General features: G+C 36.7%; 1 protein-coding gene across 11 annotated transcripts in view; it reads left to right on the forward strand.

Moving 5' to 3' along the window:
- msh3 (mutS homolog 3 (E. coli)) overlaps positions 1–23,844 on the forward strand; it is a 190,725-nt gene that overhangs the window by 93,113 nt on the left and 73,768 nt on the right. For 8 of the 11 annotated variants that reach the window (XM_009301782.4, XM_073950743.1, XM_073950742.1 and 5 more), the window contains exons 16-20: positions 5,997–6,061; positions 6,509–6,625; positions 8,905–9,012; positions 9,725–9,839; positions 18,722–18,879. In XM_009301782.4, the coding sequence (XP_009300057.1) occupies positions 5,997–6,061; positions 6,509–6,625; positions 8,905–9,012; positions 9,725–9,839; positions 18,722–18,879 (563 nt within the window). Of the gene's footprint in view, positions 1–1,101; positions 1,978–5,996; positions 6,062–6,508; positions 6,626–8,904; positions 9,013–9,724; positions 9,840–18,721; positions 18,880–23,844 lie in introns of those variants that run through there. The other 3 variants (XM_073950745.1, XM_073950747.1, XM_073950746.1) reach the window with 1 other exon arrangement.

Here is a 23,844-nt window from a genome sequence, read left to right on the forward strand (position 1 = left end):
GCAGGTTCAATTCATATAAAAAGGATTAGATCGGCTTAGTTCAAGCAAAGATAATACAGAAAGTATGTTCCCAATTCTGATATTTTCTTACAGTAGTAGTTATACACTTGGGAAAATGGTACATACTTTTAACTATATATATAAAGTTATAGTCATTAATAAAATAAATAAAGTTATACATATTAATAAAACTTATGCAATCTGCACCCTCGAAATGAAAGTACAAAGACTGCCACCTGGTGGTGCAAAGAGAAAACTTATTGATATGAACTTTTTAGATCGCTTTAGGTCAAATTGTGTATAATAGAAATGCAGAATATATGTTTTTTTTTTAAAAGCAATAATACATTTATGCAGTCATAAACATGTTTTGATAGTTAATATGCCGGTGATTTGATGCTTCACAAAAGTTGCAGACACCTTTACCAATATCAAAATGCTTTTGTAAACAACCAAAATAAAGAAAATCTTTTCTAAATGTAGAACTAAATACATTGATATGCATTGAAATACATGATGAATACTCTTGACACATGAAAGTGTAAAGCCTGCTGCTCACAACAAATGTGGAAGGTTATTGCGTGTCATATTTAACAAGTCGTTTACTGCTAATTTGATGTAATTTTGCTCACATGGATAATTGAATATTAATCAGATGATCGCATTACGCTGCTGTGCCGTCAGCCAATCGTTGCATTGCTGATCATGATTTCGAGGATTGATAGACACAACATACGCAGCGATCTCAGATCAGTTTATCCAGACATTCTAATCTGATTCGCGAACTTGTTTGAAGAACCAAATTAGCGAGAGATCAGTTATCAAGATTAAAAGATCCAGGATCTGTCAAATCATCTTAGATCATTTAAGCGAGGTACGAAGAACAGACCCCAGATTAAGGCAAGTAATTTGATAACTGATGTCCATGTAAACATAGTCAATGTCTAATTATCTTGTTTCATCCCGCCTCTTTTCAATAGTATCTGTACAGAATTTTACATGCTTAGATTCTAGCCATAGTCCAAACACAGTTGAAAATCCTGTCATCATTTGCTCATCCGAGGTGATGTTCTAATGCTGTATACCTTTTTTTGTTTTCAGATCACAAAGGGGAATTTAGAAAAAAAATCCAATTATAAACCAAAACTTCCATTTAACGACAACCAGCATTACGCTTGTTAAGCAAAATGTGAAATACTACAGAATGGTTTATGACGATGGGGTTGTATATTCCAAATAGGGTTTGGTGAAAAACAAACTGACTATGGCTGTTGATCTATTGCATGCAACTCTTTATACATCACATTCTGCTAGTGCTGGAATTCACTCCTATTAATGCACTTTATGAAAAATGTAATGGATAACTAATGACTATATTATATACTACTTTTTTCAGGGTTAAACTGTACAAAGTCATATTTTCTACATTAAAGCTACTGTTTTAAATACTGCATTGTGACGCATTATAAAACACAGTGGTCTTGTATCAGATGTTCTACAATTATGCAACCTTCTATCTTTAAGAAACCTTTTAACTTCTTGTTCAACATCATATAACGTGGCTGTTTTAATAATGTTATTGTGCTCTTGAATACTTCTCTACTAAAAGATGGCAACTACAAGGACAGTGTCTGACATTTTTGCATGCAGCTCCACATCTGTTTCTCCATCTGCCCATTTCTGCCTTTCCCTCATGAATACACAACAGTTTTCTCAACTCCAGAATACAGACCCCTGCCGCTCCTCTTTTTCCCAGTATCTCTCACCCAGTCTAGCATAGCTACTCTTCTGGCTGTCAGCATAAAGACATTTCGCATCTTATTCTGGACAAGTCTACAAGAGTAGAATGAGTGATGGACAAAGATGTTTCATTTGAAATGCAATTTTAGTGGCAGGTTTATAAAGATATTTGAGATATAGGAGGTATTTTGGTGTTTACATCACAAATTTACAAAAATAAACTTTAAATTACTATAATATAATTTTGATTCATTCATTCATTCATTCATTCATTCATTCATTCATTCATTCATTCATTCATTCATTTTCTTTTCGACTTAGTCCTTCAAATAATCTGGGGTTACCACAGCGGAATGATCCGCCAACTTATCCAGCATATGTTTTTATGCAACGCATGCCCTTCCAGCTGTAACCCATCACTGGGAAACATCCATACACACTCATTTACACACATACACTACGGTCAATTTAGATTATGCCAACTGACCTTCTTGCTGTGAGGCGTTTGTGCTACCCAATGTGCCACTGTGATGCCCAATATAATATAATATAATATAATATAATATAATATAATATAATATAATATAATATAATATAATATAATATAATATAATATAATGTAAAATAGGTGGCGCAGAGGTGCTGTAGGTAGTGCTGTCGCCTCACAGCAAGAAAGTCGCTGGTTCAAGCCTCGGCTGGGCTAGTTGGCGTTTCTGTGTGGAGTTTGCATGTTCTCCTTGCACTTGCATGGGTTTCCTCCATTTTTCATAAAATGTTGCATATTTTTGATGCTTTAGTCAATAGTAACATAGTGCAGGATTTGAAGATTTATATTCATAAATCAGATCTATCCAATCAGAAAAAAAGCAAAAAGTGATCAGGTGTAAATAGTCCCTAATTGTTTTTATATCTACACAAAATGCCTTTTTCTCTAAGATATTGTTTACACATTTGTCTAAATCTGTGTTAGAGAGCAAGGCTGCATTCGAAACTGCATACCTCCATACTATACAGTACGCTAAAATCAGTATGCGAGCTGAGTAGTATGTCCGAATTCATAAAATTCGAAAAACAGTATGCGAGAAGTACCAGGATGACTTACTACTTCTTGCGAGATTCTGGAGTGTGCATCCCATGCATGCTGCGCTATCCCATGATGCCCCACGAGCGAATTCAGTAATGGGAGTAAAGCGACACAACTTACGCAGTTAGGTCACGTGACCATGACAAAATGGTGGGTGTAGTTTGTCCGACGAATTACATTCATACTTTTCACATACATACTGTATAGGACATACTTTTCTAAGGCCAATTGGTATGTTTAAATTCAAATGCAGTACCTAATGAGTTGTAGGCGGTTTCGGACGCAGCCCAAGTCTCCTTTGTGGAGATTATACATCCACCTTACAGGTGTGGCATATCAAGATGCTGATTAGACAGCATAATTATTGCACAGGTGTGCCATAGGCTGGCCACAATAAAAGGCCACTCTAAAATGTGCAGACCAAAGAATTTCTCCAAAAACTCTCAGATAGCGTCTAAGGGAAGCTCATCTGAATATTCGTCATTCCATCAGGCTCTCAATCTGACTGCAGATCACTTGTCATAACCTTTGAGTGGGCAAGTGCTACATTTGGTGGAGAGGTGTTCTCTTTATGGATAAATTCCAGTTTACACCATGCAGGGCAGATGAGTCTATGGTGTTGTGTAGGTGATCGGTTTGCTGATGTCAACGTTGTAAGCTTATGGTATGGGCAGTTTGTTATGGAAAGTGAACACAGCTGAATATTGAATACACAGAAACACCACAACAAGATCCTGAGGCCCATTGCTCTGCCATTCAGCCACGATCATCACCTCATGTTGCAGCACGATAATGCGTGACCAGATGTTGCTAGGATTTGTGCTCAATTCCTGGAAGCTAAAAACATACCAGTTCTTGCATGGTCATCTTACTCACCAGATATGTCACCCATTGAGCATGTTTAGGATGTTCTCGATCAGCGTTTTGCAGTTCCTGCCAATTTTCACTAACTTTGCATGGTAATTGAAGACGTGTGGACCAACATTCAACAGGCCACAATCAACAACCTGATGGGATGGAGATGCATTTCACTGCTTGAGGCAAGTGAAGGTCACATCAGATACTGACTCATTCTACACCCCCTGCCCCGCCATGCTGTCTAATCAGCATCTTGATATGCCACACCTGTGAGGCGGTTGGATTATCTTGGCGTAGGAGACGTGCTCACTAACACAGATTTACAGAATGCAAATGTGTGGACACTATTTGAGAGAAATAGGGCTTTTGTGTACATATAAAAAGTTCCAGACACCATTGAATGTGAGCAATTGCCTACTCAAGTTGGTTGCGACAAGGAACAGCAGTCAGGTCAAGACCTCGATGAGGACGATGAGCATGCAGATGAGCTTCCCTGAGATGATTTCTGACAGTTTGTGCAGAAATTCATTGGTTATGCAAAGCGATGGTTGCAGCAGCTGTCCAAGTGGCTGCTCTTAAACAATCTGGGAGGTGAAGATCTTTGGCTGGTATATATATATATATATATATATATATATATATATATATATATATATATATATATATATATATATATATATATATATATATATATATATATATATATATATATATATAATTTCTTTGAGCAAGAACAAGTTTGAATAAATTATACTTCCTCATACCATTTTTTATGTGCTTAAAGAGAACACCTTCCTGTCACATATTGAATGTTTGCACTACAGTAATCCAGAAATGCAGTACACTACCTGACAAAAGTCTTATCATTAATCTCAGGTGTAAGCACAACAATTATAACTTGACTTCTAGTTGATTATTTGGAAAAGTAGCAGAAAGTAGATTTTTCTGATGAATCATCTGTTGAGCTGCATCCCAATAATCATGAATACTGCAGAAGACCTATTGGAACCTGTATGAACCCAAGATTCTCACAGATATCATTCATGTTTGGTGAAGGAAAGATCATGGTTTATGGTTAAATTCATTATGGGGTGTGCGAGAGATCTGCAGAGTGGATGGCAACATCAACAGCCTGAGGTATCAAGACATTTGTGCTGCCCATTACATTACAAACCACAGGAGAGGGCACATTCTTCAGCAGGATAGCACTTCTTCTCATACTTCAGCCTCCACATCAAAGTTCCTGAAAGCAAAGGTCAAGATGATGCAGGATTGGCCAGCCCAGTCAGCAGACATGAACATTTTTGAGCATGTCTAGGGTAAGATGGAGGAGGCATTAAAGATGAATCCAAAGAATCTTGATGAACTCTAGGAGTCCTGCAAGAACGCTTTCTTTGCCATTCCAGATGACTTTATTAATAAGTGATTTGAGTCCCTGCAGAGATGTATGGATGCAGTCCTCCAAGCTCATGGGAGTCATACACAATATTCATTCTTTTCTCACTGCACCATGACTTTATTTTCTATAATGTACATTATTTCTGCTAGGTGACAAAACTTTTGTCTCAGCAAAGTCAGACGTAATTAAATAATTCAAAATAAAGGCATGATCATATTTTATTTTGGTAAAATACGAGTAATCTAGAGGCCTTTGCCTTCCATATAAGCCACTTCTGATACCAAAAGATCAACTAGAAGTCAAGTTATTATAGTTTCTCCCAAAACTAGGATAGGCGACTAGACTTTTGTTAGGCAATGTATACATGCAAGGTAAAGTACTGGAACAATAGGAAAAAATCTAGCTGTTAGGGCAAATGTGCTCCTTATGACTTTGCAAAAATACATGGCCACATTGTTGGCCTAATTTAATTAAATAAGTGCTTAGAAATGCACTCAGTTATATATTCTCTTTACCTGTATCATTTTTAAAAAGTTATTTATTAAACTGTTTTTCTCTCAAATACATAACCAAATGAACTATATATATTTAGTAGTTAGCACTAAGTTAACACTACATTATTGGCTTTTTTGGTTTGGGACTTGTGGAGCTGTGCATTAATGCATTTGCTCTTCAGTGCACTAAACTGAACTTCAACTCTGAAATCTGCATTGACAGTCATGTGAACTTCTATGTTAAGCTGCTTTGACAGAACCTATATTGTAAAAAAAGCACTATAGAAATAAACATGAATTAAATAGAAAATTGTGTTAGTTACAATGTAATTTTCTACTTGAATATAAAATAATGAGGTCTGTATGTTAAAAACATACAACATTTTCACAGTCTACAACAACTTGTCTTTTTCTTGCACAGTTTCTCATTGAGGTGAAGAACAGTATGTTGTCCATAGTTCCAGCAGACTGGGTGAAAATCAGCAGGTGGGTGCTAACTTGATCCCTACAAATCCATCATCTTACTTATTAACTTCATCTAAAGAGAGCTTTTACAATGTGGCCCTTTTTCTCATATGATTTGCATTTCAAAGTTCTTTTTATACACACATTATTTTTAACATAAGTGCAGGCACTCCATTTTTAACTTGAAAGCACAAGACTTCAACGTCAGCTGCTTCTACCTATTATAGCCATACAAGTCAGCTATAGTACACAATATAGCAAACACATTTTTATTCATCATGACTACAAACACACTGATTTGTAGCACACATACTTTCATTATTTACTGCACTTTTGTTTTGAGTTTTAGTATAGCAGCTGATAAATTGAAAGTCTCTCACATTCACAGGAAACAGCTTGCTTCCATTTTGAAAAGTTATGTGAATGCAAAGCAATTTTAGCACTGAAACATCTACTTTTAATCCCCAGCACTAAGGTTTTTGGCCGCTATCACACTCCATTCATCGTGGAGAAGCACCGGCGCCTTCAGCAATTACGCGAACAGCTGGTTATTGACTGCAATCACGAGTGGATCAACTTTCTTCAGTATGTAGCTTTAAAAGAACCGCATGAATCTGTCCTTTTGAGATGTTTTGAGCATTTTTAGGATTGACTTTAAAGGGCCATGAAAAAATCAGGAAATGGGGTGAGTCTTGCTTTGTTTAGGTGGGAGTGTCCAGTGGTGAAAGAGGGAAGGGTTTGCATGAAAGGGGGAGTTTTAATATGTGGTTCCGCTGATTTTCACAGTAATCAAATAATCAATACTAATCAAACTATTGCCTTAATCTGAATAAGAGAGTAATATAAATAAGGTGTTTACATGAGTTGCCTTTTGGATGCTCTTTCATGATCCTGTTTTACATCTTACAGCGCATAATTTGATTAACGGCATCGTGTCAACAAGCTATTCACGTTTACTCCAGAGTTTCATGTAATTTCGGGTGTTTCATTCTTTAGCCGCCTTTCCACGACTGGTAGTCCGGGAGCTGCGTGGAGTTCCGTTCATCTTCGTATGCCGAAAATTTTAATCCGATTTGAGCTGCGGATACCCTGAAATATTTGAACTCCTGATACTAGACTGTATGCGACCAGTTGACCAGATGTGATGTATTCCACTGTTGTCAGAGCAGGTCCATGCACACGAGATGAGAAATAGTAGTTTTTTTCATTATTTTTTGAATCAGAAAAAAAATTATTATTTAATTTATATAAAAAAAACATTTCTATTCATAAATGAGTAATAAATATATATATTTTTAATGTTGTCTCCACATACCCTCAAAAAGTTTCAGCGCTCTGAGTTTCTAGTATTAATTCATTAATTCATTCATGCATTCATTAAATCATTCATTCATTCGTTCATTTACTCATTCAACCATGGTGAATGCACGGAGCAAAAAGGCTCTTGCTTTTGCACTCCTTTATTTCGGACATTGCGAAATAAATCCAGAATCCAGCTTCTCTCATAGAGTACAATGAAACTGAGTGCGGCTGCCATAAGGGTCGTGTTCAAATGTTGTGTGCAGTGGAAAGGTGGCTTTAATTTACCAACTTTAACTGTATTTTGGCACTTTCACTTTCATTCAGGAACATTTCATGCATGCCCCCCATGACAAACGAGATATTAGATGCGAGGAACTGCTGGAAGAGTGTTGTTTTAATGGAGATTGATACGGCATGTCGAATGGGTGAAAAAAACAACCTTTGCATTTCTTGGTAGATGCTGAGACTTGGTTGGGGCAGAGAATAGGTCAAACAGCTGTTTGTGTATTGGCTATCCTGTCACAAAATGCAGTGAAAATCCTACACGACGGTAATAGTTTAATTAAGGTGTTTACGTGTTTATATTCAGAGAGCAGCATTTACAGCAGATCTTTCTGTCCATAATATTGTAGTGATATTAACGTACTGTAAACTTAGTAACTAAATCATTTTGACTAAGGTATTTGTTTAAAAACTGAAAGAGTACTGCTGACGATACTAACTAGCTTTGCTATCTGAATAAAAATAAATAAAGAACAATGATCACACACTTACCAAATCTGTAGAGACAGTACAATCAACACCAACTGGAACGGCGTTTATTATTATTATTTTTTTTAAGCAGATAAGTGCCAAATCCAGATTTCACCCTTTACAGATTTGAAAAGTTCTCGGGTAAAAAATGTTCCTTACATACTTATTTTTGTCCCATGTTAGCAGATCACTGTAATCCACAAATCAGGGTCCACATGCCAGCTGTGCACATGTGAAAACAAATGGAAACTTTAGTGGCGGCACATTTATAAATGCAACCCATGTCTCAGAACAATTCTTGTTCCACTTGGTTTAATTATGGTTTTCAACACAACATGGCGTCTCTCTGCCATCTGAACACTGTAACAGGTAAAAACAGTCTTTAAAGCTATATCATGCATATTAATGAAGTTGAACCTAATTCACAATAGAGCACACTGATTGGTTCGAATCAATTTGTTTTCATGAATTAATGCTGAAAACTCAAAGACACCACTTTGTATTCACAGTTACACACAGCCAGTCTGCACGATGTAATTTACACAATGATCTCATTGGTGTGATGTAGCTTCAAAATAAATTTTCTAACCGGCAGAACAGATTTGCTCGAAATAAATTTCACTTTTTTTTAAAAATATATGTTTCCTAATAGTGTTTTTAGCAACGTGGGACACATATATGACTGTTAACTTCTCAAAAAAGGTGTTGTGGTGTTTCATGACCCTTTAAAGTCAGGATGCAGCTATAATTTAACAATAAATAAAAACCTAAACTTAAACTTCTCTATCTTTTTTTATTTAACAATGTAGGCTATTTGGGGACCATTACTACATCCTGAGGAAAGCAGTGTGTCACCTAGCAACCATGGACTGCCTCTTCTCCTTGGCCCAAGTTGCTAAAGAAAATAATTACTGCAGGTACTAATGAAGTTGACTTTTTAATTCCAGCATTCTCCATTGACTTCCTGTCCTCTCCCATATTTCAACTTGAATCGCATGCATATTCTTTTATTTACCAACATTAAATATTTTGCACTTCTTCTTGAATGTTCGCAAGTCAGCTAAGTGTAGTTCTGGTAGAAGTTTTGGGGACGTCTTTATCTTTTTTCAGCACACTGAAGTGCAATAAAATCAATCACTTCCGAGCATCTACAAAGAAGCTGTATTTCTCTTTTGTGGTTCGTGAGATGCGCATAAAGCATCTTACATAAGCTTTCATAGATAACCTAGAGTAAGGGGACCCTGGAGCCCCCACATCTCCATCTCTCCCTGGCCCGAATCGAGTCCAACAGTAGGATGAATCCCACCCCCATGCAGTATAGAGCCCACTCCATATCCCTCTGACAGTCTGTGTGGGGGCGTGGATTTGACTTTGAAAGCAGAGGTTTCCGCCAACTACTCCCCCTCTGCTCCTTACCGCCTCCCCCTCCCGCCTGTTCTGCAGAGCACCAGAGCTTATCCACTCCCTCTGGACTTTTTTTATAAAGTGTTGAGCTGATACCATAAATTCCAACTCTTATATGTAAGGTGTCGTGCCAGTATGTTGTTCACGAAACTTTATGTTGGCAATTTTATTTTTGTCAGCTTATCTAAGTGTTGTTTTTGTTTTCTTTGTGTGTTCTGAACATAGGCCAGAGGTTCTTGAGGAGAAAAGTCAGATTTTGATCACAGCAGGGAAGCATCCTGTCATCACTTCGCTGATGGGAGATCAGGATCAGTATGTCCCCAATGACACTCACTTACAGGTGAGAACTTTGAAAAACACGTCTCATTTCAACTTAATTTGGTAGTTCACTTGAGAATTCATCTACTCCCCCTTGTGTCTTTTCAAACCTGTATGACTGACTGCAGCACAGCAGAAAATACTTTGTATTGTGTTGGTCGCTCTTTTCTGTGTACCAACAACAAATGGAACAGAAGCTTTGAAGCTTCCAGAAGAAGACAAAAACAGTAGGGATGATCCAATTCAGAAATTATGGATGATGTGATAACTCTTTAAATTTTGGAAGCTGATAACCAAAATACAGGCTGATAATATAAATCTTGAGTCTGGTTTACAAGAATAAAAGGCAGTGGACGGCTAATTTTAGAAGCTTAACTGAAGAAAACAAGTCAACTGCAAGGAACTATCTAGATTTGACATTTAACACAATTAAACAAAAATTGTAATTCCACAATTTGAGTATAATGTATAGTTAATACATCTGAACAGATATTGTAAAATCATTTAAAATTGCATGTTGATGACACACTGCAGATCTTGATGGTTAACTCTGATTTTGTGACTGTATCTGATGTTTTTGATGATAGGCTCACACCATCTTTTAAAAGTGGCTTGTATCTGATTGTCTGCATTTACACAGCACACGGCAAATGTGCATTGACCAGGGAAAAAACGATCGGACGTTGACTGACAGCTGATAATAAAAGAGCTCTTCTCCATTCCTTTATTTAATCTGTTCACAGGGTTTCATTTTTAAATTCTTTTTCACAAGTTGTTTTACTATAGTTTATGACAGAAAAGTTCTCATTTGGTCATCTTCTTTTAATCAAGGCCATTTTAATCCAGTGTGCATCTTCAAGTAATGTCCATGGCCTGATTTATGCACATGATGTATGCAACACTATTTATATTGGATACGTGGCAGATGTTGTGCTCTCTCTTGCTCTCTCTCTCTCTCTCGTTAATGTGCTTATATACTTGTGCTACATGATAATATGAAAGCTTTTTTCCTCGTGTATGAGATGTAAGGTTGGCGACTCCGCTGAAGTCTGTTCTGAAATGAAAGCGTCAAACTTAATGTCATTCACTACAGTTTTTAATGATGCGCGACTCGCACTGACAGGTGAAAATCTAATCTACCTGCTTACAGACATGAGGGCACGGATCCATTCAATTTCCACATATAAACAAGGCCTGATTCTGATTCGAGTAAATCGGAATTTATGTGATATTTTTTTGATGCTAACACGTACATAGACAATATGCGATCTGTGCCACATTAGAGAAAGAAATCGGAATGGAGTCACTTGAACCATGCAGTGTAAATGCAGCCCATATGTAACTAGAAATTCTATATGATTCTTCTCAAATGAACATTTAAAATAAATATGAAAAAGCAAAAACAAAAAATGTATTGCAATTCCAAAGGTCCTCTTAAAATCCTCATAAATCCATTTATGCCGCTTTGTAGACTCATGGGTGTGCTGGTCTAAAATGGAGCTGTGCTAAGGCGCATTGTTGGGGTGTTGCTATTTTGAGGAACTGAAATAGATTGTACCATTGACCAACTAAAATTTGTTCTAAAGTGTAGCGCAGAGCATGTTAGTTATAACCACTACCTCCATGCCTTCTTCATGTCGCGGGGCTTTTTTTCTTAGTTTATTCATGACAATTTGCAATTGTATATTGTTATTATTATTACTAGCAGTGTTATTTATTGTATGCATATTTTTATTTGTTTTAATAAAAACAGGTTTAGATTTGTCCACCTGTCAGGTTTTGGAGACACATGCATCAGCATAAGAATAGAACGTGTGTTTGGATGTTGTTTTTTTAACCACATTTCTTGTTCATTTATTAGTTTGCTGGAAATTAGAACTCAATTTAGAAATAGTTTTGAAACATCTTTGTGCTTAATGAACTAAATTGGATATGTAGGCTAATGGATGTCTTGAGTGGAGGCCGTACAACACCGTTTCCTTTTCCACAAAAGTAAAGGAGTAAAAGTAAAGTAAAGAGAAAGTAAGGAGACTGAACAGAGGAGGCTCGTTCTTTATCCTTGTGCTGCAGATGGTCTGTTCACCTGTTTTTTTTTCTTTGCCAGTGAAGCATTTAGGTTGTCCAATAACAAAGTCTGCCATGTAAATAGCAAAGGCGCCATGGCGCAATACAACTGACTTTCAAAGGTAACGGGAGATGAGGCTTTGATTGGTTTAATGCAAGTGATGCTGAAAACACACCCATAACTCATTAGGAGAATAAGCACAACCTTGTTAGATCATGTGCCAGAACGCAGACTGTATTTTTCCGCCCTTAGTTCTTTTGCACCATGAGCTTTAGACTTTGCTCCTAGATCATTAAAATAGAGCCCCTTGTCTTTCCTATGCACATGTCTGCCAGCAGCATGCTTTTGAAGTGGGTCAACCAATGGAAAAAGTTCTTTAATAAACCATGCAGATAATGCCATAACACTAAAAACTATTTAGAAGCCAATTACTAAATAGCATCTGATATTTAGTCTATCCTATAAACAGCTTAAATGAATATTAGTAAATGGTTCATGAGCACACACTGTATACAATATTGTCCTCTCATCAGCAATGCACAATATACACACTGACTGGCCTATTTATTAGTATTAGTATTTATTAGTATTTATTTAGTATTTATTTGTCAGTCATTGAATTTCTGTTGCCATGATAATTATGATAGATGCTTGAAATTATTTTTACCCTAACTGATGCAGTGTGCAACGTTTTATTTGTTAGTCATAATGAAATACCTTTCTCATGGCCATATTCCAGAATGATGCAAAGATTCATCTCTAGATTGTGAAAGAGGGCTTGATTTTCAGATATGAGTTGACTATCGTATGGTGTGAATCTCATTGAAAGTCTTGAGATGCTGGAATAGACAGTGGATATCTCAGGGTCAGACAGTGGATCTGCGCCCATTGTCAGTACAAGATCTTTACCAAAAATGAATGCAGCTCTTGATGGAAGTAAACTTTGTAACATTGCAGAAGGCTGTTCATTCGAACCTAAAACCCCTGGATTACAAGTTCAACTCTCAAACCATTGCAACTGTACCTTAACTGTTTATTGTGTGACTTTTATGAGGTAATTTTATCATTGTCAGATTATAAAATCCAATGCCCCTCCTCCCCTATTTTAAATACAACAGTTTAGTGCATAATGTTTATAGTGTGAACACAACCTGCTCAATTTATTCTTAAAAATGGAGAACACTGCATAAATACGCAAATTGGAACACAACTTTGAAGTTAAAGGGATAGTTCAGCTAAAAATGGTCATAATTTACTCACCCTTTTCCTTTCTCAAACCTTTATAAGTTTCTTTCTTTTTTTTTTTTGTTGAACACAGAAGATATTTTAAATAAAGCAGGGAATATGTAACCATTGATGTCTAGAGTACTTAATTTCCATACTATGGAAGTCAATAGTTAAATGTCGTCAGCTTTTTTCAAAATATCTCCTTTGTTCAACAGAAGAAAGAAACTCATACAGGTTCGGAACCACTTGAGGGTGAGTAAATTGTGAGTAAATAATTTTTTTTGGTTGAACTCTCCCTTTAAAGGGTTACTTTGCACAAAAAATGAAAATTCTGATATTATTTGCTCATTCTGATGCTATTACGATCCTCTAAGACTTTATTTAATCTTTGGAACTCGAATTAAGATATTTTAGATGATATTTGAGAGGTCAAGAGACGTAAGTCCATAAAAAGAAACCGAAACATTCTCCTGATAATTCATGTGTCTTCATTGGTTCAACTGTAATAATACAAAAAATTCTAAAACATTTGTGTGCGGCACCCCCTACAACTCAAAACACAGTATATGACTTTGTTTGCCTATATTTTCTTTATGTGTCAGGTCAGGGTGAGCATTTACTACGGGCAGATTGAAGTATTGCCATTAGTCAGCAGCAACATGCAGGCATCGTATTGCCGGACTTTAGGGAAAAGAAATAGGGGATCAAAGTTGTCTCTGAAGTGCTTTATTGGGAAATGTCGGTTGTTATGCAGTCAAACAGTATCTTTAAGAAGTCCACGAGTCTGCAAGAGCCTACAGGAGACTCAAGCAGTGACAAGGGTAGTCTAAAAACTCATTTGAGTCCGTCGTTTTTTCTGTTATATGTTTTAGGAGGGGCTAAAGGTAGAGACAAACATAAACAAAACATGAAAATGATGTAGATAGTAGAAAGAACCTATCCAGCCACTGATCCTGAATGGATCCACAAAGACAGGCACAGTCATTGAGAACCTGCCCATCGCTTTTGCATCACCTTGGCTCAGCCAGTGCTTAGGAAGGCAATAAGTTTAATGTCTCTCAGGCTGCTACAATTTTAAATTAAATTATATAATTAAAAAATTAAAAATAAAACTTTTCAGTTATAGAAACAGGGTTTAATGCTAAGGATTCTTCCGGCCCGATTGGTTTTCACTGGCCCCTTTCTTATACTGTGGCAAGTCTGTGTATAAATGGTCTAGGCTCTCTTATTACATTTAAACAGCTATATATTTTATACATATAAATCGTATAAAAATGAATGAATCTGTTTTATTGACACTGACACTGTTGGAATGACAGGAAGGGCTGTTTGTCGATGCGCTTATAATTCTCTTCGTTTATACATCTCGCAATCAAATTCATTAGAGCAGATGAAGGGTTCTCCTCAGCCCTTTTAGTCACAGTGCATGCTATGTAATGTCGGCTTTTATCTTAAGCTTTGAGGTTTTGCTTTTGGTAATAGGGTAACATAGTTATTGCAGGTATCGCAAAAAACAACATGCTTGCAACATCCAATCAGATAAGTAGAACCGAAAAGCAATTGTGTTTTGTACTTCATCGCCAATAAAATTCCCAGACTTTCAGCAAACCTGCTATTTCTCTGCTTGATGTTAATGGAAAAAAATAACTGCGGCCAGTTTTAATATAAAAACATTCCCCCGTCTGAACTCACCGACGAGTGAAATGGAGAAAATAAAAAGACGCAAAAACTGAGGAAAAATCAGATAGATTGTTAAAAAAATGAATAATGAATACATTAGCAAATATAGAACATAAGTTTGTGGTGCAACAATTAGGCTAAAGTGGAGCTTTAATTAAATCCTGATTTTTCATGGAGCAAAATAAATCATCCACCTGCAGGCTGTGTAGCAGACGGGCACAAACAAAAATATATAGCTAGGCTACACTTCATATAGCCGATTTCTGTTGAAAAAAACAAAACATCTTTTTCGAACATATTTTGTTGGTATAATTTTAATGTATTTTTGTTGGTCAGTTATCTACAAATATAAACTAGAAAAACTAAAACAAGATCTGACATGCTTCCGCAGCCAAAACACATACTGGTTTGCTAAAAAAAATTATAATATAGATAAAATAAAAGTGAAACATTCACAGTTTCAAATAATTATGATTAAAAAATGAAAGAGTAGCTTATATTTAACTGTTTTCACTCATAGCTGGCCGCCACGGACAGCCGCCGTGTCATAAAATTGACAAACAGTCACAGGCAAATTAAACTTTAGTGGCAAGGCAGCACTGGATTGGGCCAGTAGCGATCCTGTCTACATTCCCAAGCATCTCGCACACTGGCCCCTGGCCACCAGGCAGTCCTTATTGACAGGTTTTGTATAAATATCACTATTAATCTGAAACTAGATTATATACATTTATATTCACACTGTTCCTTTTCATGACTTCTAAACATCTCGGGACTGTTGCTGTCTATAAAGAATCTAAAACATCTTTCTTTGTGTTTAAATATTTGGTCACCTTTATTTTGATGGTGTGATTGTTGAATTTAAGTTACATTGCATCTACAAACCAACTAATTCTCATTAAATTATAAATAGACTGTTAGGTTGGGGTTAGGATTAAGGTGTGTAATCTGACATGTTCTTGCAAAGTTTCTTATATTCAGTTAAATGTCTGTTGAAGGAGCAATATAAACAGATGTTAAGCAGACAGTCAATAGAATTGGAATACTTAAATGGACCATCAAAATGAAGTCTTACCAAATATTTTTTTATCTTCAAAAATACCTATAAATCATAACATAAATGTGAGTTTTTGATACTATATTGTGCATTTATCATTTTGTCATACCTTAGTGCACTTGCAGCCTTTAAAATCAAATATAGTTCAACCAATAGACTTACAAATGTAGAGCTTTTCCACTGCTAAATCACTTCCTAATGTGAGCTGCTAACTGCTGATCACTAGAAAACAATCCAGCTCCCAATAATAATGATTCACTCACCCATTCTCTTTCATGCCACAAAGGCTGTACAAATTGCACACCTCAATTAAGATTCGTATTCTTAAGCCATATAAATATCAGTGCTTTCTCATTTTCATTTACGACTCCTTTTCATATAATGCCTTTGGGGCCTTTAGATCTTTGAGATTTTATAAAACATGATTATCATCCTGGCATTTAATTTCAGCTTTGAAATAATGCTGAGGAAATGTGTCATGCCAAGTGCTGTGTGGTTTGTCTTTGACTGCGGGATAATCATTTTTACTTCACCTGTAATGCTATAGAACCAGCAGCTAAACCTTTTGTATTGGCCACCCATTCCGAGATTTCGATTAGCATATGTTTTCTAATACCTTTGTCACTTATTTTTCTCTCTTTCTCTCCCCACCCACCCAATCATTGGGCTTCCATTCAAAGCGTGAGTCAGGCTGAATAATGAAGCCGTCTTGCTGGGTCACCATACTTTTCTTCGCAGCACTTGTCTTATGTCCATTCACTCAAAACATTCCTTTTAAAACCCCTCAACAGTTGGTAATTTTTTGCTCCAAATTGCGACACCTGAGCCACAAATAAAAACATCTGAATGTCGTTGCAAACTATATAGATAAATAAGTGGATGGCATCTGCCAACAAGTGATGCAAGACCTTTACTTTTTAAGTCATTTTTGAAGATTTTATTTGTTTTTATTTATTTATTTATTTATTTATTTTTGTCCAACTAGTGTCAAGGTGAATTTTTATGCATATTGTATGTGATGTCATTTTCTTACCACAGGTGTAGTTTATCAGATTGCACATCACTATATTGTAAATTGTTCCAGTTCTTCCTTAATTCGAAATAAGTGACGCTTATTGGGATGATTTTGTTTTTATACTGCAGTAACATTCATATAATTTAAATGCTTATTAAATGTTGAAATTAATCCACTGCGTAAAACATATGCTTTATAAGTTGACGGTTAATTACACTGTGACGAACTCAGATTAATAAAGGGACAAAGCCGAAAAGAAAGTGAACGTATGAATGAATAAATGTTGAAATTAGGGATGTCCAGATTGTTGACATGTACTTGCAAAGTTTCCTATGGCCCATTTCTTCCACTAAGTGATAAAATACTGTTCGGTAAGCTTTTATGGCCGTTCCCACTGTCAAAAGGTACTTAAAAGCGAACCATAACTTACCACTTTTTGGGTATCCTTGCAAAGGGTACCTAGCATGACAAAAGGGTTCCAAAAGGCAAAACTAGACACGCAGCTGAACGCTATTGGTTTACAGAAAAGCTTCACTCGCGCATACACAAGCAGGAGAACGAAAACAAAGAAACCAACATTTTTAAATACACAGCCGAGACATTACATCGCATTACTATATGCATATAATAACAAGCCATGGTCGACCCGAGCTCAAACAAACCTTGTCATTGTCCTGATGTACAACCACGAAGCCAAAAAGATTAAAATCTGCCATGTCCTGTTTTTAATTTGCGAGCCCCTCTAAAAGTTAGAGTGGTTTCACTTTCTCTAGGGAGCTCACGATCGCTTGCCGTTCGTCTATATTTAAAAAAACAAACTTCTTGAGCTGATGATAATAACGTACGCATGATTATTGAAGTGCTTCTGACATCCTATCCTTTCAGAAACGGACAAACACGAGAGTAAAGCGCGAAAAAACTGAGAAGGAGCAAATGATTCTACCTAACCAACCTAAAACATTAGCAAACTGCCATGTATAACTACTATGAACTCGGAATGATGGAATTACTTTCTAACAGAAGTTACTTGTGCTGGTGAAGATTAAAGATAGAGACGAGAGGTTTGCACTCACTGTGGGCAATATTTCATGTTGTTTTTGAACCTAAATGATGACTAAATGTATGCTGTGTGTAGTTTTTCTTTAATTGGTAACTATCAGAGACTGTAAGGGTCTGTATGTGTTCATATATGTTGCGTTTATTTATTTATTTAATATAATTGCAGATGATACAGTAGGCTATTTCGCACTGTTAGTGATTTGCAGTTATATTCAAATAATGTTGATAGAAAAGTTCGAAATTAACATTTATACACAAGTATTTATGTATATAGAGCATCTGATTTGTGAGAAGTGCTTCACATATGATATCTGAATGACCTGTCCAGCTTTACTTTCTGTCGTACACCACGCCCATTGGTAACCTTTTGGCAGTGGAAACTCAAGCCTGATAAAGGTGACCCGTACCATACTGTACCAGTCAGTGGAAACGGGCCATTATAATCCGCTAAATCTTGAAATGTTGAGGGAGCAGTATCAACAGATATTAAGCAGACAGTCTACTAATACTCAAATGAACCATCAAAATAAAGTGTTACCGAAATTCTGTTTAAAATCTGACCACTAACATTTGAACTATACTGTAGGCATTTTTTGCTGCTTGTACCAGTTGATAATAACTGAGCTGTGTCTCCTCTGATTGTCTTCTTTTCTTTCGTCCAGACAATTGAAATAGATCTGACCTTTGAGCTCCATCCCTCTTTATCATAGACACTCGAACAATCAGCCAGAATATTAGCATCTGCATATGCTTCACCTCCTCGAGGATCATTGTTTTAATCTTGTAATTTGCTGTCTTCAGGGGGACGGCAAGCGAGCCATGATCATCACCGGGCCCAACATGGGTGGCAAGAGCTCCTACATTCGACAGGTTGCCCTGGTGACCATCATGGCACAGCTGGGCTCCTTTGTTCCTGCACGAGAGGCGTCAGTGGGCATTGTGGATGGTATATATGTCAGGTACTGCCACCTGTCAAACACCATTCTCCTCTTTGTAGAGATTATTGTAGGCCTCACAGTGAGTATAATGCATGTAATTTTCTCTGCATCTAAGATCTGTAAGTTGAGTACAGAAATGTTCCATTATTGTGGAAGATATCCATATTTTCCTGAGGAACAAAGATTACTGTCAGAGGAGATTTATCATGAGCTCCTCTTTTCTGCCATAAAAGGGCATTTAGTGAGATGTGTAGACGGCGCATATTCCAAAGAAGTCTATTCATCTGCTGAAAAACGAACGGAAAAATCATCTCTCGCTGAGATATTGTTCCTTTTGTTTTCTGGCCATTAGAGAGTAGGTAATGTATGACAGCACAAAGCTGAATTTAGTGGCCATGACAACTCCTCCGGGGCTGAGCAGACTTCAGAGTTTGTGCTTGAATGGTCCAGAGTTGAACAGGGTGAAACCATTGCCCACTAGTCTTTTCACAGAACCCTGGAAACCAGCGATTACAGAGTGCGAGTCAAACCTCTTCAGACCTTATGACACATCGCTAAACTTTTGAGGAGAGGAGTTACACTTGATTTTGAAGACCTTGCAATGCAACAAAAGGAAAGAAAGAATGCACTGTCGATACACTCAAATACAGAGTTGCTGTTGTAGGTTTTAAGGGTCATCTTGACATGAGAAATCAAATCACAGACATGTAAGAGGTCTTTGTTCCTGGAAGTTTCAATGCTTAAATGCTTTATTTATTATAAATTGCAGTGAATAGGAGGTTTTATTTAATTAAACTGTACCACTGAGTATGTTTAGATGTGCGCAAAGGCATTTAAAGGTTTACATTTTCAGAGCCAACGTATTCACTCCCATGTACACTCGATTTCCATAATTTATTTTATTCGCTAAGAATTGCTGTATTTTTTTATTTTATTTTTTTACCAGCATTACTATTCATACACCTGTCTACATAGCACATACTCACCGCCCACTTTATTAGGTACACCTTACTAGTACCACGTTGGACCCCTTTTTGCCTTCAGAACTGCCTTAATCCTTTGTGGCATAGATTCAACAAGGTGCTGGAAATGTTCCTTAGGTATTTTGGTACAATTTGACATGATAGCATCTTGCAGTTGCTGCAGATATGTCGACTGCACAATCATGATGTGAATCTCTTACACCGCATCACAAAGGTGCTCTATTGGAATGCGATCTGGTGACTGTGGATGCCATACAGTGAACTCATTGTCATGTTCAAGAAACCAGTCTGAGATTATTCATGCTTTATGAAATGGCACATCATTCTGCTGGAAGTAGCCATCAGTAGATGTGTACAGTACACTGTGGTCATAAAGGGGATGGACATGGCCAGCAACAGTACTCAGCTAGGCCGTGGCGTTGACACGATGCTCAATTGGTACTAATGGGCCCAAAATGTGCCAAGAAAATATCCCCCACACCATTATTCCACCACCACCAGCCTGAACTGTTGATACAAGGCAGGATGGATCTATACTTTCTGGTTGTTGGCACCAAATTCTGACCCTATTATTCTAATGTTGCAGCAGAAATCAAGATTTAGACTAGGCAACCCTTTGGAGAGCCTGTGTGAAATGTAGTCTCAGTTTCCTGTTCTTAGCTGACAGGAGTGGCACCCTGTGTGTTCTGTCGCTGTAGCCCATTCGCCTCAAGGTTGGACGGGTTGTGCGTTCAGAGATGCTCTTCTGCATATCTCGATTGTAGCGAAAGGGTTATTTGAGGTACTGTCTTTCTATTAGCTGGAACCAGTCTGGCCATTCTCCTCTTACCTCTGGCATCAACAAGACATTTGCGCCCACAGAAAAGTAGATCAGCAGTTTCTGAAATACTCTGACCAGCCACTCTGCAGGAATAATGGAACCATGCCACAATCAAAGTGACTTATATCACCTTTCTTCCCCATTCTGATATAGCAGATCGTTTTGACTATGTCTACATTCCTAAATGCATTGAGTTGCTGCCATGTGAATTTGCTTTTGTGATAAGTTGGACAGGTGAACCTAGTAAAGTAGCCAGTGTGTATATAATGGGATCAGAACGAGTGAGTGTATTATTAGGAACTGTTTTAAATTATTCATGCCTAATATGGGATGCACCAAATTTTTAATTTTTGTCTGAAAGAAAAAGACAGCTGAAAAATGAGCTTAAAAATGGCTATGCTTCACTACACTCTCCAACAGTGTTCAGCACACTGGTTTCACTCTCCGTCCAGCTGTAGTCACTGCATGGTTGATGTGTTGTGCTACAGTATGAAACCCATTCATTTCAATGGCTTGTGCTGTGCAAAGTCAGTTTGTTGCAGCGCTGACCAAAGTGCAAGAGCAGCAGAGTGCAGTCAAAGTTCCAAATAGCTCAATATTCTACTGATGTACACACATTTATTTATCTGTGCAAGAACTGCATATGCTCATAGGAAAAAACAAAGTCTGCTCAAATAATGCTCAGACAGGATATTACTGTGTAGTATAGTTGTTCCTGTTGCTTGCACTGAAATACTGTGCTGTCAAAGAAAAGCTGTTAAAATGGCACCTATTAACCCTAACCCTAACTTTTGTCGTTTTACTGTGAATAAATTGTGGTTGTTTTATAGATTTTTATTTTTTATCAATATAATTAGAGTTAGATTTTAAAAAGTCTTAGAAAATTACTTTATATTATTTAATAAAACAAATAATTATTACAAAAGATTTATGGTGTTGGTTTTTTGCCAAGTGCATCCAGAATCTATGTTTAGGTGCTTCCCTATGCACCCCCCCCCCCCCCCCCCCAAAAAAAAAGTGAGACCTTAATAAGCCTTTTCTAAAGGGTGAAGAGCTGAGACTTTGAACATGTAAACTCCGAACATTTGTGAACTTGTGAACAGTGTGAACTTGTTCGACTTTTAAATGAGTCCACAGGAGTTTTCCATTCATATATCTATTCCACTGGAGATAAGGGGGCCAAAAGTTCTGTGCATAGGCTGTGAATAGTAGTGTCATTGCCAGTGTCATTGCAGTATTCTAAATCAATGATATCTGTGTCATATGATTTAAAGTGCCAATGGAGGATCAAGTGTGAGACAGTAAATTGCTTTGAAAGCGCAATCCACATCTATACATCACCAAATGTACAGATGCCAAACATATTCTTGTTCGCCTGTATCCCTCTAACTACCCTCATAAACACATTCACAATTTGGTTAGAATTGCATTTATGTAATTTTAGGTGTGTACATGCCAGTTTATTTCGATGAAATTCAGCACCTATGTTAATGCGATTACGCTTTGCTGCGATTATGAGCTTGACAACATTATTAAGATCTAAGAATTGCATTAACATGTAGTTTAGTTAAATCGTAGCATTGCCAAAAAGCTCATCATAATCTCATTAAGAGGGTGCAGGTCAACTCAAAACTGAATGACTAGTTTGTCAACAAAGTTTCATGTGATGTCACTCATTTGCATACATTTACAGCATAGGCTCCGCCCCCTGTCATTCAGGCCATATTCACTTTTGTGTGTTTTTGTCAAGGAGGGTCTGTGGCAGGGTGTTGCCTTTCTCTTATCTGTAATACTGGAAAAGGTAGTGCAATTTTCATAAATAAAAAATAGAAATCTTATTAAAAGTAACAGAAGAACCAAAATGCCTTTATTATATTAGATATAAAAAAAAGATTTCTGATCAGCTCTTATTAGGCCTAGGCGCTTCATTCTGTGTATCAGTTTTAAAGTGAAGCTGTCAGTCAAGTTTACATTATTTTGTAAATTAGTTTCCACTTTAAGAAAAACATATTAAACAAACTCAACCAATTTCGAAGAAAACAGCATGTTTTACTATAGCTTTTAGCGCAAGGCCACCGACATCTAGGAATGTTGCTGTGTCTGACGTCATGGGGTTGGTTTTTATTCCATTACCTGAACAGATACAGTGAACAGTCATAATTTAACACAATGCGTGAAGTTGTGAGTGTGGATCGCAGAGCTGGTGCAAATACAAGCATCAACATTGTGTTTAATGTATACAAAAAGATTTATACGTTTTCTATTTTTTTTAATACCTTTCGTTTGATGTGCTTTGGTTCACTCTCTCACGCTGGTGCAGCACCGCGTGACGAGGGGATTTACATTTAGACCAATGCAACGATTAAAATGATACACTTTACGCTTTGTTTTACGTCACATCTTTGTGGATTAAGTCAACACATATTCCCTTTTCAAGTCGATTAACTCGATCTCTCTACATATATGGAGGTAAAACCTGCCATGTGAAAAACTTGTGAAAAACACCGATCTTAGTTTAATTTGAACTCTAAAAGAGGTGAGGGTAGTAGTAGTGAAAAGTGAAAGTACCCACCCCCATTTCGTCAGTATCGGACCGTATCGAAACTGGTTGAAACCCAGTCAGGCAGCATAATACAGAGACCAGAACAAAATGCATCAATGATCATTAATTAAAAGGGGGAAAAATAAAAATATAATTTATATATATATATATATATATATATATATATATATATATATATATATATATATATATATATATATATATATATATATATATATATATATATATTGGACACATCTGTTGCTTGTATTTGCAATAGTGCCACGTCCATGACTTCAATAATTGGGTTAAATTAGGCTGTCCAGTCTCCGTATTCAGTCCTTTACTTTCACTGTATCTATTCAGCTGAGGGAACAGAACCAACCCCCAGACACAGCGATATTCTACAATGGTGGCATCCTAGATCTAAAAGCTATAGTAAAACTTACCTTTTTCTTCAAAATTGTTAAATTAATCAAATTTGTTATTTATTTTTTATTAAGGTGGAAATCAATTTACAAAGAAGAGTGCTTCACTTCCCCTTTAACGTTTATATGCTGTTGTTTTTATAAAAATTGTTTTATATAATTTGTTATTATTATTTAAGAACATTGAAAGTACTTTAACGAGATGTCTTTTAA

This window comes from Danio rerio, chromosome 5 (assembly GCF_049306965.1).
Source record: "Danio rerio strain Tuebingen ecotype United States chromosome 5, GRCz12tu, whole genome shotgun sequence".
Classification (NCBI taxonomy): Eukaryota; Metazoa; Chordata; class Actinopteri; order Cypriniformes; family Danionidae; genus Danio; species Danio rerio.